Source organism: Simochromis diagramma, unplaced genomic scaffold (assembly GCF_900408965.1).
Source record: "Simochromis diagramma unplaced genomic scaffold, fSimDia1.1 OVJJ01000703.1, whole genome shotgun sequence".
Taxonomy (NCBI): domain Eukaryota; kingdom Metazoa; phylum Chordata; class Actinopteri; order Cichliformes; family Cichlidae; genus Simochromis; species Simochromis diagramma.
The window spans coordinates 233,726-251,278 of record NW_024386914.1 but is presented as its reverse complement, the minus strand read 5'-3'; the positions used below and the strand labels follow the sequence as shown (position 1 = coordinate 251,278).

General features: G+C 38.0%; 1 protein-coding gene and 1 long non-coding RNA gene across 8 annotated transcripts in view; one reads left to right on the top strand and one right to left on the bottom strand.

The window, feature by feature from the left end:
• LOC120736323 overlaps positions 1–12,232 on the bottom strand; it is a 24,855-nt gene extending 12,623 nt beyond the window's left edge. Inside the window, exon 1 of the long non-coding RNA XR_005696467.1 lies at positions 12,117–12,232. This is a non-coding gene — a long non-coding RNA (uncharacterized LOC120736323). The remainder of the gene's footprint in view (positions 1–12,116) is intronic.
• LOC120736313 (sodium channel subunit beta-3-like) overlaps positions 1–17,553 on the top strand; it is a 20,764-nt gene extending 3,211 nt beyond the window's left edge. Inside the window, exons 1-9 of one of the 7 annotated variants that reach the window (XM_040036339.1) lie at positions 151–681; positions 1,952–2,019; positions 2,941–3,283; positions 3,462–6,117; positions 6,864–6,964; positions 8,820–9,173; positions 14,298–14,387; positions 15,560–15,910; positions 16,064–17,553. In XM_040036339.1, coding sequence (XP_039892273.1) covers positions 6,919–6,964; positions 8,820–9,173; positions 14,298–14,387; positions 15,560–15,910; positions 16,064–16,209 — 987 coding nt within the window. In that variant the 5' untranslated portion in view covers positions 151–681; positions 1,952–2,019; positions 2,941–3,283; positions 3,462–6,117; positions 6,864–6,918 and the 3' untranslated portion in view covers positions 16,210–17,553. Of the gene's footprint in view, positions 1–150; positions 682–1,951; positions 2,020–2,937; positions 3,284–3,461; positions 6,118–6,863; positions 6,965–8,819; positions 9,174–14,297; positions 14,388–15,559; positions 15,911–16,063 lie in introns of those variants that run through there. The other 6 variants (XM_040036341.1, XM_040036337.1, XM_040036336.1 and 3 more) reach the window with 6 other exon arrangements.

Sequence of the window (17,553 nt, the reverse complement as noted above, 5' to 3'; positions counted from 1 at the left end):
TTCAGCTGCCACTGACACAGGAGGGTTTGTTAGCCTGTCAACTGTAGAAAATAAGACCCGAGCATTATGGCTGTTTTTAGTGATGATGTCAGAGAAGTAGGACCTCCTTGCACTCCTCAGTTGTAAATTATAATTGTGAAGTTTCTCTTTATAAATGTCAAAATGTCATAATGAACCTGGAGGTTTGTTTTTCTCCATCTGCGCTCAGCTTTCCTACACTCTTTTTTTTTTCATTTTTCACCAGTGTGGAAAATCAGACTGAAATATGACGGGCGCAGTCACATTGAGCTGCTGAGGTTAATACAATTAGGTTTTTCGGAGGGATTTTTTTCAGTAGCTTGTGTTTTCTTTTGCCCCCCCCCCCCCCCCCTTTTTTTTTTGTTTTTTGTTTTTTGTTTTTTTACAGGGGAAATGCGCTTTACTAAGAGCTAGATCAACCGCTGCATTGCAAGATAATCGATATCGTTTCCGTGAAGCAGCCTCGTAAATAGAGGTGTGATAGCTGTGTCGCTTTGAATAACTTCTTTGAAACCCTGTGACTTCTTCGCTTTCAGTTGCTTTAGAGTCTTCCTCCTGTTCTGCTCAGTGTGCAGCTGCTCCGCCGTGTTCGTCCACCTATCAGACTTTAGATGACTTCTTTAATAATCTTCCTGTATTTATCTCTAATTGTTTCATCTATAGGTGAGTGAAACTGAGCATGTTTATATTTTAATTCCTGTCAAACTTCAAAGCTAAACTAATAAGAGTAGCCTAACTAAATTAATTTTTTTCCATGTAGAGAAAAAAATTAACTTGAATTGTTCAAAACATGACTAAATGTATTTTCCCTGTCACTTTTCATAGATCTTGATTAAGGCAATGAGTTCAGTTCACTCAAGTCTTTAACAATGAAACTCAAAAAATAACTCTTCGAATACCAATCATGGAAAGAATTTCCACGTATTTTAAATTGCTTTATTATTATTATTATTTTTTTAGCATTATGCAATTCTGTTATTCCAATTTGATGAAATGTGGAAATCCTTTCCATGATTATTTTAAGTTCATTTTTTAGAGTTTTCATCAAAGTCTAGCGTCTGGTTAACATACATTTTTAATGGGTTTATAACAACTTCCACTTCATCCATCCTGGGATAGTGTTTACTCAGATGTTCAGATATTTAAGATGTTGAAAGCAGTTTTACGAGTCCATGCCCCCCTCAAAATACGGCCCTGGTAAAAATGCGTTAGCAAGCTATAACAGCCCATTTGTCTGTATCCATCACACGAGCTGATGCTTAGGCAAGATGTGTTGTTATCAACTCTGACATTTCTGACACTTGTTAAGTGATAATTTTTACCATGCACGACACTGTGACAGAGTTCAGTAGCAGCCCGTCAGTCATTGAAATCACCACCAAGAAGGCAGGGTTATTGTTGCTTATAGAGCCCCCCGAGATGTCATAGGGGATTGTATCAAATATGAGAAGTTTGCTCTTTAAAGTGTGTTTAACATGGTAAACTGTGTATTTCAACCATAACTGTGATAAGATGGGGAGTTTTTTAGAGGTTCTGAGGAAATCTCATCTGTCCCATGACTCTAATAGCCATTATTATTGGGGGATTTTACTATGCAACGATGAGTTGATGTGAGAGTGATTCATGATAACGCGTGGGATTTTCACAGTTGTGGTGATCAAAATAATTAAAAATCGTACTCTAATATGAGAAAACATGTTTTTCCTAAACTATCATTTTAACATTATTAGTTGTGTTCATGTTTAAAATGTGATCCCTGTGTCTAAACGTGTTAAGAGACTACCTGGAAATGAAAAATATCTCACAGAAGAAGCATTTCCTCAAAGGTTTAAACTGTTAATGCTGCTCTCAGTTCAGCTCAGGATATCACTGAATGTGTGTGAAATGAAAATCATTAACATCAGTCTGACATCAGTCACTGTCTTTTGTGCAGGAGGTAGTTTAAAGCAAAGAGGGACCACCGACTGGACATCAAACACATCATCACAGATGTGTGCTCAGGTGAAAACCATCTGACAGCCTTACAAGGCATTTGTGATCACATGCTTGGTATCAGAGGACAAAATAATATCAAAGAGGAGTGTTTTATTGATGATAATGTTTCATTATCTGGGCTAATATCGTTCACGAGTGCTTTAAATCCAATTGGAAAAAACTGGTGAAGGACTTTTACAGACTCGCACTGAGCTGGAACCTGTGGTCAGAGGAGTTATCTTATTGTGAACACGATATCTCCTGAACAACTTCAAATAATAGGATCATGTTTAACACAGATGTTCAAATGGACTCCGTGATCACAGACAAACGCTGAGGTGAAGCCTTGCGGGCAGGTACAACCACCTCTGTTAGGTCCGCGTTAATCAAGTGTTTTCCTCATTTCTAGCCTCGGCATCATCCATATGGAGTTATTAGAAAAGGGGAAATTAGGTACGAAGACCCAAACAGTTTAAAGTCTGTAGACTGCTTATTTTGCCGTTCTAGGATAATAGTTAATACAAACAGTCTCTTTTGAAGCTGTAAGTGAACATTAGAGGCACTGCATTTTTTTTACTGCTTCAGGATTGACTTGTTTTTACAGTCACAGAGGTTGAAAATGTACTTTTAGTTTACACAAATGCTAAATGTAAATTAATAAATACAATAAATAAATAAATAAAACACAATGATCACGTTCAAGATATCTCGGTGTACTTTTAGACATTTAAAAAGAAAAACCTGCCTGCACTGGATGGAAAAAAAAAAAAAAAAAAAAAAAAAGGTTTCCATGACATTTTCACACTTGTGATGTGTGGAACCACAAACACCCTTTTTTCCTCTGACATCATTTCAGGCTTTTTTTGGATCAACTGTGGTGTGTTCAGTTTTAAATATCCTGTTCTAACAGTGGGGAGAAAAGATTGATTCTTTTCTTTTCTGCAGCAGGATGTGCAGGCGAAGCTTGAAGAGGACGTCACACTTCAGTGTCAGATTTCCACAGATGAAAGAATCTCGGTGCTGAAGTGGAGCAGAGCTGACCTGAACACAGACGGCTACGTCTACTTTTACAGGAACAAACGATTCTATGAAAACTACCAACATCCATCTTTTCATGGCCGAGTGAAGCTGAGGCACCCGGAGATGAAGGATGGAGACGTTTCTCTGATTCTGAAGAAGGTCACGTTTAATGACACTGGGATGTATGAGTGTCACGTAGCTGTGAGGAACCCTGTGAGCAGTAAAAGAGCTCACACTGAGATCAGTCACTTCATCAACCTCACAGTCACAGGTGAGTTTGTCTACACGCCCTGAAAACTGCATCGCGCCCCAGTTTTTTGGGCCAGTTATAATTTTGTGCAGTTTTGACATAGTGGGTGGATGACCATGTGATGGGTGAAGTCATAGCATGCTGCTAACTCTGTGGATGATCAACAGCAAAACTCTGACAGCTGATGTTTTCTCTGCAGGTGAAACGGATAAAACCTTGTTGGAACAGCAGCTGAAGGAAAAAGGAGCTACAGACATGTATGATAGAAAAGCAGAAACTCTGAGTATTCAGATTGTTGTTGTTGTTGTTGTTCTCATCGCTGCTGCCATTGGGTTTATGGTATTTCTGAGATTTAAAAGAAGTAAGGAGCAGTTTCCAGCCAAGCCTAGTGATAAGAGGGAGGAAATGGCCTGAAATGCTACTTTCTTTACGATGCAATAAAGAGCACCTCAAGATGATTTCATGTTATTTCTGAATGTACATCAAGTATTTACATGCTGTGTATGACCCTATTGGATTATCTCAAAGTTCCCACCTGAACCCCTTTGAGAATCTTTTAGATGTGCTGACAGCTGTAAGTCAAGCTAAATGTTTCACTTGCATATGCAAAGTGAAGCAACGAACTGTTAACAGCAGCTAACAGCTTGGTTGTTAAGGAGATAAACATGGTCCTTATAGAAACAAGAATTGGCAACCTGATGTAGTGCATTCTGGGTAGCATTCAGAGGGTCATATGGATAAGTTGGGATAAGTTGCTGCTCAAAACAAAGGTCTTGTATTAATACCAGAATCAACTGTTAAATATAGAAACAGCACTGGTGTTCACATTCGGTTCCCTTTTATTTATATAGTCACATTTCACAGTAGGTTTGACTTCGAGGTGCTTTATGCTGTCAGGTTAATACCCTACAATAGCAAAAAGCTCCAACAATCAAGCTGTGAACAAGCACTTGGGTAGACAGGGTAGACTCTTTATATTCAACCATCAAACAAAAGAAGCTTCAGTGACACTGAAATTACACGTAACTTAAACTCTGCTGATAATAACTTCTGTTCAGTGGTAAATGGACTGAACAGAAAATGGGGAGCTTTAAAATCATACTGTGATCATTTTCAGAGTTTCAGAGCTCAGAGTACACATGACACTTGGTGCCTTTTAATTCGCCTTATCTCTGACGCATTTTTTAGCCCTCATAACTTGATTAGTAAAACACATATGAAAACATGAAATTTTCAGGGCTGTAAAACACAATTAAGCTTTGTCTCATTCAATCTAAATGTCAGAATCTGAAGGCAGTGAAGTGTTTAATAAAGACATCACAGATGTTATCCTCCACATCTTCTCAGCTCTTGATATTTCTCCAGTTCTCTTCCTCTGCTTGTTCACCACTGCTAGATCCGGTTGGTTAGCCATAACCAGTTTGCTTAGCTCCAATATGAGCTAAGCTCTGAGTGCCCTCTTGTGGCACATTTATTAATTGTTTAGAATATATTTATTGCATTCATGTTCAGCTAAATTGCAGTGATGTAACTACTTAATAGCACAGTAGTGTGGGTGTTTGAAGCCTGTGAAATTCCTTATTTTTTGTAATTTCCTTTTGGCTCCTGTTTGCAGAAACCACACAATACCCAACCCTCATGTACCACTACACTGAATATAAAATAAACTGCATCTGTTGGAACTCTACATCTGGATGTCAACCTCTCCTTCTGATCCAGGATTACAAAGATTTTACACCATCCTCCACAGCAGTACTTTTATTAATAATCAAAGTCCTCCTGACTGTGACTGGAAAGCATTTATTCCCGAACCTCTAAACTGTTAGTGTCAGTGCTCTGGTCTCTAAAGGTTTAGATTAAGATGTTGTTCATATGTCCAGAGTGTAATGGACTACAAATGTTGCTCTATATAGTCTAAGAATAAAAATATGGGACTGTTAAGAAGTTTCAGGTGACCACTGAAATAATAGCTGATAATTAAGAAAATGCTGAAACAACAAATCTTAAAGAATCCCTGTAGAAAAAAAAAACTACCCTTTTCTTAGTTTTTCAGGAAGAAAAGAAGAAGCCTGATTTCGCTAAATTGAGAGAATTTTTAACAATATGCCTGCGTTGCAATTTACAACAACCTTCCCATGTAGAATTTCTATGAGTAAACAGGAGTATTTTACATATGTAGAAATGAAAGATAACAATAATTCATTTTCTCTTCCTCACTTCAAGTGGACTGAAATGGATCATTTGGTGGGCTGGTTCTGGTCCATGAGCCTCATGTTTGATACCGCTGGTGTAAACACCTTTTACAGATGTTTTAGTTGCAGGGCAAAACTTTTGTTGTCAGAAAAATGTACTTTCTTAGCTTAGAGACAGTTAAACGTGAGACAGTGTATCAGTGAGAAGCACAGGAGGATAAGAGATGACACATCTCACATCAAAGTCACAGTCAGAGAAGATCCACTTAAATCTGAGCGTGAATCCTGTTTATTCTATTAATCAGCTTCTATAATGGTTTTAATCTGACTGATGACTGATTAGTGATCGATTTTGTTGTTGATCAGGTCTGAATCCAGTGGCTTGCCGCTTTGTTATTACGCACATGTTTATGACCCCGCCCTCAGTTTGTTCTTCTTCCTTTAAAAGACACTTGAGCGCGCACTTGAAAACAAACGCACCCGTTTTCAGGCTCGGAAACTTTCAGCTTTATTGAAAAACTGGGATCTCCTATTCTCGTGAAATCTCACCATCTTTTGGATATTTAGCAAACTTTGAAAAGTAGGATCTTCCGAACAATAAGACGGAAAATGGCTGCTCGGACATCTGAGGTTCCCAGCTGCACTCACCCTCTTTGTCTGCAGGTGAGTTTGAACTAACACTAAGAGTTTGGATCATATTTATTAGATTTGTTAACTTGCGCGTAAGTGAACCATGAGACTTGCCAGCTCTCGCTGCAGTTAAACAGTTAAGGATCATTTCCGCTCAGACTCTGGAGTAACTCTGGAGCGGGTTAAATACATATTTTCTTTTGTGTTTGCTGGCTCCAAAAACCAAAAAATTCAGTCAGAGACGGTGTGAGGAGGTTAAAAACCTTCTGCGCAGACTTTGTGCTTCTCGCTGCGCGCGCTCAGATCAAAACAGGCCGTTTTGATTTTGTCTTGTGCGCGTAACCGACCGTTTGAGCGTCTCCCACTTCACTTCATAAAGTAAAGCTTCTAATTATACAAGGATAAATGTTGTGTTAGTGGTACAAATGACACTTAACATAATATTTGTCTTCTATTATTTACACAATTTCTCATTTTTTTCCAAACTGCAGTCCGCTTTATTTGAACAATAATATAAAATGTGACGGATTAAACTGATCAAGCAGAAGAAAAGTTACATTTAGCGTCTGTGTAATATTTTGCCATCATGTGTGTGCTGTGATGCTGCATGCTAACGCTAATTTGATGTATTCGTTGATTCCAAAAAGGCCAAGTTTCTCTTGAAGGAGATCGCAGATGTTGATATAATCCTATAATAATAAGAATGAGTTATCTATATTCATCTATGCTCTCTCCCTCCCCCTCTTACAAAGTGAAAGTGAAACCAACTCTGTTTTCAGTGCAGGTCAGGCTGCAGACACTTCAATTCCCAACCTCCAGTCACAGCAGTTACAGATGGAGTCCCTCATAGTCTTCCTGTTCGTGATTTCTTGCTCTGTAGGTGAGTGAAAGAGAGTTTTTTTTTTTAAAAATATATTTTTTTAGGTAAGTATAAATCTGTGTAATGTGTTTAAATGTTGATTCCCATGTTGTGTTTGCAGGTTGAGCTCCTGTGTCTCTTTGTAGTCATTTTTTCAGCATGTTTAATGATGTAACAGCTGATGTCAGATCCAGGGGTGGGGTGGAGGAATTTTAAAGTCCCAGAGTTCACCTGAATCTGGCTGCTGTAAGCTGCTTGTGTTTTGAGTCAGCAGCCACTTTGTGGTTTGTGTGTTCTTTGAATTGCTGCACGATGAGAACAGCAGCAGTCACTCTGGGTCTGAAATGGACACCATGAGATGTCACTTACACGAGATGTTGGACAACCTTTCCCTTTTAAAGTGTGTTTAACGGTGTAACTTTGCATTTTTATCTTAACTTTTCCCCCCACTACAACTGAGTTCTAACAGTGAAAAAACAAAAAGGGAAAATGGGAAGTGAAAGCAAAACTTCAATCCAAGACTTTCTCTTTTGGTTGGGAGTCTTTCAGTTTTCCTTTCACTTCTGCTTTGGGTTTTAAGGAAATCCTTTATGTCACATAGCTCCAATGTGAGACCTCCCAGCATTAAAACATGACAAGGACAGCTCCGGACTTTGCTTATGTGATGAGTGGGGCTGAGAGTGTTTTGTGCTAACATATACGATTTTCAAATTTATTGTAAAGAAGCTCATTCCAAATATGCCTCTAATAATTCCACAACATAAAAAATATTATATTAACTTGTGACTTTATTTATTGTGTATTTGAGTCTCTTTTTTTTTCTTTTTTGTAAATTCATGAAACTCAGAGCTCCCATGCAGGAAGGTAGAGGGAGTCTGAAGTGATGTAAAGCTTGGATTAGCTGTCAAACACCTGGGGATCAGACAGATGTTTGACTAAAGATCATCTTTATTGAACTTGAACACATAAGCTTCATTTATATGAAAGTTTACAATGTTGACACACTTGGTTCAGCTCAGGTTGTCACTGACTGAGTGATATATTTAAACTTATTTAAACTTAAACTCATTTACTTAAATAAGTTTATTAATTAAATGTTAAGTGTAAATTAAGTGCAGTACACTCAAAAAAGAAATAAAATCTGCTTTTATTTGACTTTAACTACTTTAATTTCATATATGTAAAACATAAAACAATATAACATCATATATATATATTTTTTTTCATGTCATTTTATTACATAGGTTCAATTTAAATGTTCGATTTAATGGAATTTAGTCAAATGAAATGAACTTGATTCATTTTATACCAAGCACTCATAAATCCCACTGTCATTAAATGTGACACTGGCCACATTCTTAATGAGCAATTATTTGAATAAATAAAAAAAGTATTTTACATGTTTCAGTTGCATTTTAATTAAAATCATTGCTTTATGTTTAATAAGGGTGTATAATATTTATTTTTAGTGTGATAGACAATAAAATTGCACAATAATCAGGTACCTTTGAAATAAATAGACAACAAAATACAAAGTAAAGTAGCCAAAAGTTACACTCAAAGTTACTTTCTTTCTTACCTGTAAAATTTTAACTTGTTAGTCTGTTATTTTAGTGCCCTGCAGGGTACATAATAATAACATAATTCAGCTAAAATACTCTGAAATTCGCAACATGTTTTTTGTGGGCCATAAACATTTTAACATGGTGCTCTGTGAGGATGGACGAGCAAAGAGCCTCAAACTGCTGTTTGAGGCTCTTTGCTGTTGTCTTGATTTTTCAGCCACAAATTCTTATCAAGTGCTGTTAACAGTTAAACATGTTTTAAAAATTTAAAAAGGAGTTACATTTTAAAAAGATTATTTTCTTTCCTTCAGCTCTTCAGCAGGATGTGCAGGCGAAGTTTGGAGAGGACGTCACTCTCCAGTGTCAGATTACTACAGATGAAAGAATCTCAGTGGTAAAGTGGAGCAGACCTGACCTGAACACAGACGGCTACGTCTACTTCTACAGGAACAAACGATTCTATGAAAACTACCAACATCCATCTTTTCATGGCCGAGTGAAGCTGAGGCACCCGGAGATGAAGGATGGAGACGTTTCTGTGATCCTGAAGAACGTCACGTTTAATGACACTGGGATGTATGAGTGTCACATAGCTGTGAGGAACCCTGTGAGAAGTAAAAGAGCTCACACTGAGATCAGTCACTTCATTGAGCTCACAGTCACAGGTGAGTTTGTAGAGCTCACGCTCAGCTCCCATATCATAAAACCCCCAAAACATAAAAGCGTGAAATTACAAACAAAAATCTAAAACTGCTTGCTGCTAGTATTTCTCTACTCTACGGAAACTGCATGATTATTTGTGACTTGGCAAATAAACAAACAAAAGCCAGTGAGCTACAATTTATCCACAGCTTCTTCTGCTCAATTCTTTTAGTGTTAAGCGTGAAGGGGAAACGGCATGCTGCTAACTCAGATGCTAAATATTAAACCACTGTTTGAAATATTCTCTGACAGCTGATGCTCTCTCTGCAGGTGAAACAGATGAAAAGTTGTTGCAGCAGCAACTCGTGGAAAGTGAAGCTGGAAACATCCAGGATGTTGGAGACGTAGTAACTTCAACTCTTATAATGGGTGTTTGTTATGTTGTGGTTGCTTTTATTGTTGTTGGTTTTCTGACATTATTCATATTTAAAAGAATTCAGTTAAAAGGACTAAAGGTTACAGTCCCTGATAATGCATTGCTTTAGATGGAGAGACTCTTGAGGGACGGCTGTTATGAGGAAAGGCAGCCCAGAAACTTTGCAAGCCGCACACGTCATTGTTGCCTCAACTTTCAGTCTTTTACCCAGGCTAATCTGCCATTTTCCTTCCTTGGTTAGGTTTAGGGATTAGAGATCGATCTAGATTATCATATTAAGATTTGGTACACATCGTCAGTAGTGGATCTTGGATTCATCGGGTTTTTCGGACATTATCACAGACACCCTCATCAAGGAGGCCCTGCCAGGGTTGATCAGGCCCTGCAGTGTGTCACTGGTTTATGTTAAATTGTTATTTCTTTTCTTCTGTTTAGTTTCCTACAGTTTATTTTCTATCTACTGCAACTGAGAAATAATACTTACCTCTTTAGCATTTATGAAGCCGTACTTCTTCAAAGGGATAGAAAAGGTGATGTAAGACAAAAGGGACAAGATAGGAGAGAGCAGAGAGGAGAGCCGGAAGAGAGGCGTCCGATCTGGCTTCCCACACCTCCCCGCCGGATCAGGCTGTACGCTCTACCTCCCCACTGCCTCCCAGAAAAGGGAAGAAGAGCAGAATATTTCTTTTCTCTCATGGTTAGCTGATTGCCTTGTTGCCCAAGTGATGTCGGCCCTTTTTAGCCATAGCCAGTGACTGGTCCTCTCAACAGTGTTAGCTAGTTTTCTTTTAGCCTGCCGTTGCGCCTGTCCTCTGATTCCAATCTCTCTAAGCAGTTTTGCTGTTGTACTGGCAACAAAGCCCCTGCACCCCACTTCCACCGGGCGCACCTTGATCTTCCAGCCTCTGTCCTCTGGAAGTCAATTTAACATGTCCAGAAATATGATTTTATAGAAAGAAAATTTACAGATTTGATGAACTAACACTGATAGCGACTTTGCCAGGCAGCTAAGCAACATGGCCTTTTGGTTTAAAAGTGACAAATAAGAAATAAAAAGACTGTTCTGTGGTTATCAAAAACATAACAGCTCTGCAAACTCCTCAAATAAACAGCAAATTCAGCCTGGAGCTTCTCACTGAAAATAAACATAATAAAATAAATAGAAAATTCTGAAGAAAATCACAAAAAATGTTTCCGATTGGTGCTAAAAAAGGATTCAGACTGTAAGAGTTACTGAATTGTCCAATAACTTGTTTGTTGTTTGTGTACTGTCATCAGTTTGTGTTTGATGTTGATCCAGAATAATGTGAAACAACGATCCTTGTATCCTCACGAGAGTTTGCACAAAGTCGTATGGTGCTGTTTAATAACAGATGTGTGTTTAGCTCAGTGTCAGTGTCCTTTGCACGAGTGGTCACCTGCTGCTTTTAACTCTTGACCTTTTTTTGTAAACGCGGTATACTGGTTTGTTCTGGTTTCTTTCGGTCTGTTGTGTAGGACTGTTCACCTGCACATCTGCCCTAATTACCAGTATGATGTTCAGACATGTCTTGGCCATCAAATTATTAATTAATAAAAAAAGAATAAAAACTGAAAAAGGAAACACAGAATGTGTCACAACTTTCTTTCAGATGCAAATTTAGCTCACTCAAGCTTTTAATTAACTCTTTAAATTCAATCAAGTAAAAAAAAAAAAAAACTTCACACATTCACTGAAATAGAACATATGACATGATGTACAAACTGGGTGTGTGATTTTTGCAGACCTGCGGACTGTCAGGGACATTTCTGATGCTGTGAAGAGAAACAGGTATGTGTGGCTTTCAGAGCGAGAGGATGATGATGTTAGGTGAACACCCACAACATCTGTGGATGAGGGTGACTAAATCTGATCCTCTGATCCTTATTTCTGCTGCAGGAGCCACAACGCATTGATTGTTTGTTTGTTTTTTTAATTGGGGACCGCTGCCTTAAACTGTCCTGAAATATCAGCTGACAGACCAGCTCATACTGAGGAGACACACAACATGATAGAACATATTTTACATACACTTGGAAACCACGATGAACTCAGAGTCATGAGTTAAAACAATTCAAAATCTGCTTCTCTAACATAATCAGATTTTGAATTGTTTTAATGCAGCTGAAGCTGTAAAAGGGAGAAACAACACTCGTGTTTACAGAGTGAAACACTTTCAGACGCTCAGGTGAGATGATCAAGTAAAGCAGAAAAAATATAACGTACAGCTTACAAAGGGCAGTTTGTTACTCTCCATGAATAAATATAAATATAAAAAAGAACATTTTACTTCTGGGAAAATGTTAACAGATCATTTTATTTTATTTATTTATTTTTGAGGGAGTCTGGTATAAGCAGTGACTGCAGTGCTTCTAAAATAGGGTGGGACTATTTGCAGTATAGTTACACTTGTGTTTGGTGTCAATGATCATGTCCCGGAATGAATGGGGAAGTTTGTATGACTCATTACTGTTGATATTGATGTGACATTTTTATGCTTCAGTGGTTAACCCTTTACAGCCGATCGGAGCAGCACGCTCTGTTTTGCGTAACTATTTTTAAATCCCAGTAGCACTGCAACCACGTAAGCTAGCGCAAAAATTTTTTTTGCATATGAAACCGGAGGAGTTGTATTTACATCTTATGCCATCAGCTTGTCCTAGGTCACGGTTTCCTTCCACATAAAGCTTTGCAAAAACTGCATAAAAAGCGCTTGTAGGAACAAAAACATAATATTCCAGAAACACGCTTTGCCAATCCGATCAGCTGTTCATAACACTTCCTACGTCAGCGCGAACTTTTGCATTTCCGCCATTACCTGCCCGAAACCGGAAGTGACGTCATTTTCGCGGAAATTTAGTTTTTTACCATCAGGGCCTCAGGGCCTATACTTGTGTTTTTAAAAGTTATCTTTGACTTTATGACTTTCTGTGTCGTTTCTGGGATGCTTAGGACTCACATTGCACTGCTGGAAATAGTTTATTTTGATGCATATGCTGCTTTTTTGCAAATTTGCAGTATAATATTTATTTTCGTTTTTCCTGCAGTGTATAAAAATTGGTGTATTTCAAAAATAAAACTATGAAGACACTCAAAATAAATTTCCTATGGTGGGAAACTATTTTGTGCAACTTTTTTGTATTTACAGTTTTGAGGGATAAGCCTCTTAAATTTCTCTAACTACAAATATATGTTAAAAAAGCAAAAACGATTTTCAATTTTTTTGTAGTTTATTGCACTTTTTTTGCAATTTATGTAATTACTATGCACTTAATGAATAAATATTATTAAAATCTGGGCTATAATGGTTGTATTGATGTATAGCAACTTGAAATGCTCCCAAAAATGGCTCCACAGTATGTAAAAATATAATATCAGCTCTGGCGGACTTGGTTCTATGGTAGGTCTTAAAGGGTTAATGAAGGGGAGTTTGTGAGCTGTGACAGATGTAACGTTCTCTCTCTTTCTCTTTTTCTTCCCTGCACACATCAGTCAGTGTGGGTGAAGCCTCTGCACTGTCTCTAAGATGTTGTCACAGATGAGTTGTCTCAAGGTCCTCTTGATTACATTTCTAATTCCTGCATCCTAATGTGATTGATGCTGAATTGTTTATTTATTTAGTATAATTCAGAGTAATCTTGTAAACTTGTTTATTTTTGTGTATTCTCTTGCACACATAGTCAGACAAAAATAAGCAGTGTGCCTGTACACCCGTAACTGTCTGCAGTTCTTTGCAACAATGTGTTGTTGCAGTGAAATGAACAAACAAATCTATCATATCTATCTATAGCTCATCAATTCATTTTTGCACCAGAGGTTGTGTAGTCAGGCATGCTATTACTTGTCAAGCCCATGAAAAATGTACTAAATCTTGTCTGCCAAAGAATTTGTTCTGCTTTTGTTTGGTGTCATTTAATTGGCCCAGTTTAAGGGAAATAAACAGGCTTTCCAACATTAAAAGATTTACTGCCAAGAAGGATTTTTACAACAAAGAAATAATCAACCAAACACAAATTTCTTTCTGTGCTAACTTTATGTCACGTGAATATTACTAGGGTGACCTACTGTGACACCACAGCTGGGAGGACACACACCATGCTGAGTGTCTAACATAAATCTTATTTTGATCTTATCTGCACTCCTGTCAGTTTTATTTGACCAGAGCAGGTTGAAATTTGGCAGCTTACACTCATGAAACAGAAGCAAGAAGAAACGTGCAAAAGTTTAGCTGCTGAGGGCTGTAGCTCAGGTGGTAGAGCAGGTCATCTACTGATCGGAAGGTTGGTGGTTCGATTCCCGGCTTCCACTAGTCTGCATGCCAAATATCCTTGGGCAAGATACTAACCCGAAATTGCTCTCCGATGCGTTCATCGGAGTATGAATGTGTGTAAATGTCAGTTGTGTGAATGGGTGAATGCACAAGTTGTGTAAAGTGCTTTGAGTGCTCAGAAGAGTGGAAAAGCGCTATATAAGAACCAGTCCATTTACCATTTACCAAATGTCAGTTACTCTGAGATAAAGTTGTATGTTTTTCTCATTATTTATCACCTTCTTTTGACTGTGACTATGTTGTGTTTTTATTGCACTATGTTGCAAGAGGAAAACTTGTGATGATGATGTTCTTGCTTGTGGTGTTTGAGAACTGCCAATGTCCATATTTTTAACCACATCTTCTTCTTTGACTCCTAACAGCTTTCAGCTGCTCCACTGTCTTCATTCACTTGTCAGAGATGGCGTCTTTAATAATCCTCCTATCTTTGTCTCTAATTGTTGCATCTACAGGTAAGTGAAACATGTTTTTATTTTCAGTAACATTATTTAAAGTAAAGAGTTATTCATTAAACTGAAATGGTGATCAAATTTGAGCAAAAAGCAAAGATGCTGAAACAAAGCTACTCATTATGAAGACTACAAAGTCCGAGTGTCACCTGAATAAATATGTAAGCTGCTGATATTTCAATCTTTGGCTTTTGATCTGTTCTTGAATTGCTGAATGTTGAGAATAAACATTTATAGACTGAAAACGTGCAAACTTCACAGCAGAGAGGTGGGAGACGTCTTTTTCAATAACTACAATCCCATTAATTATCAATTAGATCAAAAATTAATGTGATTGTATACCTCTGTATAATCGTTCTTTCCTCAGCCAAATACTTGAAAACTTTAAACATCTGTCGTGTCACTCTGTCAAACTTCATGTGACTGCTCTCCAACAAGTACCTTTTTTGTTTCTTTTGCTTATTTGCGTAGTAGTCATGACTTTCACAGACATTCTCTCATTGTCAGTCTTTCTAACTGTGGCCTGTATTAGTCAGCAGCCCTGGCACATTACTGCACTTTGAAGTTGAAACAAGAAGCTGTAGACTTCAGCCTTGAAGGGAATTCTGATGTAGATGATCAGGTTCATACACACGGGTATAAATTTGATGCTCTGAATCCTTTCTGTTCCTTTTATTTGGTTAATGGTACTTTTCACTCTGAAACAGTGATGCTCATTTGCTTAATGAAAAACTGGATCAGAACAGAATGAGCATCATCCGACATGAAAGTAAAAGTGAGGAGATCTAGTTTAAATGTTGTTTGTACTGCAGACTGTTTCAAGATGATGTGAAGGATAAAAATAGTGTAGTAAGAGTCAGATATATGCACCCTGTTTACAACAGCCAAACCAGAAAAACAGCTTAGCTCAATACATTATATCACTGAATAGCTCAAAGAAAGTAAACAGTTCAGTAAATATGGTACAGCAGCTTCTCACCTGTAGCATGTTAGTCCTGTTTCTTTTCAATCAAATGGTCTAATGGTCAGTTTGTAGAACATCAGTGTACCAGATGCTTTGTTTTCTCTGGTTTAGTTCAGCAGAGCTCAGTTCTCTCTGTAGCGCCTCACTGTGATTGGCTGCTGTGCTGAATGTTTCCTTTAATGTCTCTGTACTGTGTTGTTTCCTCTTTTAGACCAGACAAACATCACAGCTGAGTCTGGGCAGAACATCTCACTGACATGTCGAGCTCCAAATAATAATAAGCAGATCTTGGCTGTTCAGTGGAGCAGAGCTGACCTGAAGCAAGAATATGTGCTTTTGTACAGAGATGAGGTTTTTGTTCCAGACAACCAGCATCCAGCTTTTAAGAACCGGGTGGATCTGCAGGACAGACAGATGAAGGATGGAGACGTGTCTTTGATTCTGAAGGATGTGACGATTGATGACACTGGAACATACGAGTGTCGTGTCTTCAGGAGAGGAACAAAACACAGGATTAGTACCATCAGCCTGAGTGTTGTTCCTCCAGATGAGTCATTAAAGGGTAGGTTTTTTTGGTCAAAGGGTTTGATATTTATTAAGTTGTTTTTATGGTGCATTTTCTTTTACTTCATAATACACAGTAACACTATAAGTCATCACCTGACTGACAGCTGATGTCTCACATCTGTCCAATCTGCATGTCCACCACACACAGCAGATGGAGTGGAGACGGGTGGAGTCAGCAGAGGACGCTTTGGACTGGTGGCTGCTCTGTCTGCTTTTGTTGTGACCATCGCTGTCATAGCTGTGATCTCCAAGAAAGAAAGGATGAAGAATACTCCCACTTCCTCCCCATCTTGAGGAACTAGCTTACATAGATCTGGTCTGGAACAGAAAACAGGGAACTTTTCTGTGAGAGCAGAAGAACAACCAGAGTCTGACATTAAAGTGATGAAGACCAGCAGAGGGCAGACATGTCTTCTTCAGCTCTTCCTCAGGAGAGGAAAGATTTCTTTATATTCCAGAGAAATTGTTCACACTGCACCAAAACAATACTGACACATCTTTTCTACAAAGGAGTCAGTGTCCATCTTAGATTTAAAACAAACCGTGGCTCCAGAAAAAGAAACACACATTAGAATTGTGATAGCTGTGATGTTTCTGTGAAAACCAAGGTTAAGGTTATCTACACATCATGAAAGGCTGCACACAAAGGAGGAAGAGAAAAAGTGTGCACGTTTAAGTCTCAGTTCAAAAATGTTCATTTCAAGGGTCTTGTTTATCGTCATCACCAACTTTTGTGTCACAATGTGCAACTTTGCAGGGACCCTTTATAAAACCACATTACAAAGTTAATGTGTTTGTGAGATGAAGTTGTTGATCTTGCATACCTCCAGCTCCTCCTGACTCTCCTGCAGTAATTACATCCAGCTGTATTGAGAATAACTAAAAGGACTAATTTACTCTAACCTTGAAGACCAATTTATGGTCTACAGAGAGCTCTTGTGGACATTAACAATTAAGGGTTAACCCTAATCCTTGCATGTGAGCTGTACTACCCCAGCAGAAGGTGACGTCATCATTATTTATTATAGAATTTATTATACATTGATTATAGAGTTGGCTGCTTCTGTCTCTCACACACACATTATATTTGATTAAGACTGGCAGCAATTTCATGTACATGACGTTCATGTTCAGTGTGTCTATGGAGCTTTATTAGAGACAGTTTCTGACAGAAGACTCAGGCCAGGCTGGTATATACCAGATGTTCTTCATATATTTCACATTGAGGGCTAATATTTGTATAAACTTTTGCTTACTATGTCTCTATCCCATCTGCACAGTGTGGTGGAACTTAAACTTGTCCTAGTAGACTTCAAGAATAATGACATGAAGCTGTAAATGAACAAATTAACTTCACATTACCAGTAGTGTTTGTTTGACTACCTGTTGTACACCTGTGTGAATACTTTTGTGTGTGAGTGCACTTGTGTTCATAAAGCTTAATTTAAAGTAAAAAAGTTTAAAAAATGCTACCAGAGTCAGTGATCATACAATTTAATTTCAGTGGCAGTTCCCACAAACTAAAGGAAAGCCAAGGCTTTAATGTTTTTACCACATTATAAAAGTGTGATTATGAAAGTTTTATGCTGACTCGAAAACTGCCAGAACTGACAAACAAACAAAATCTTTACACAGTGA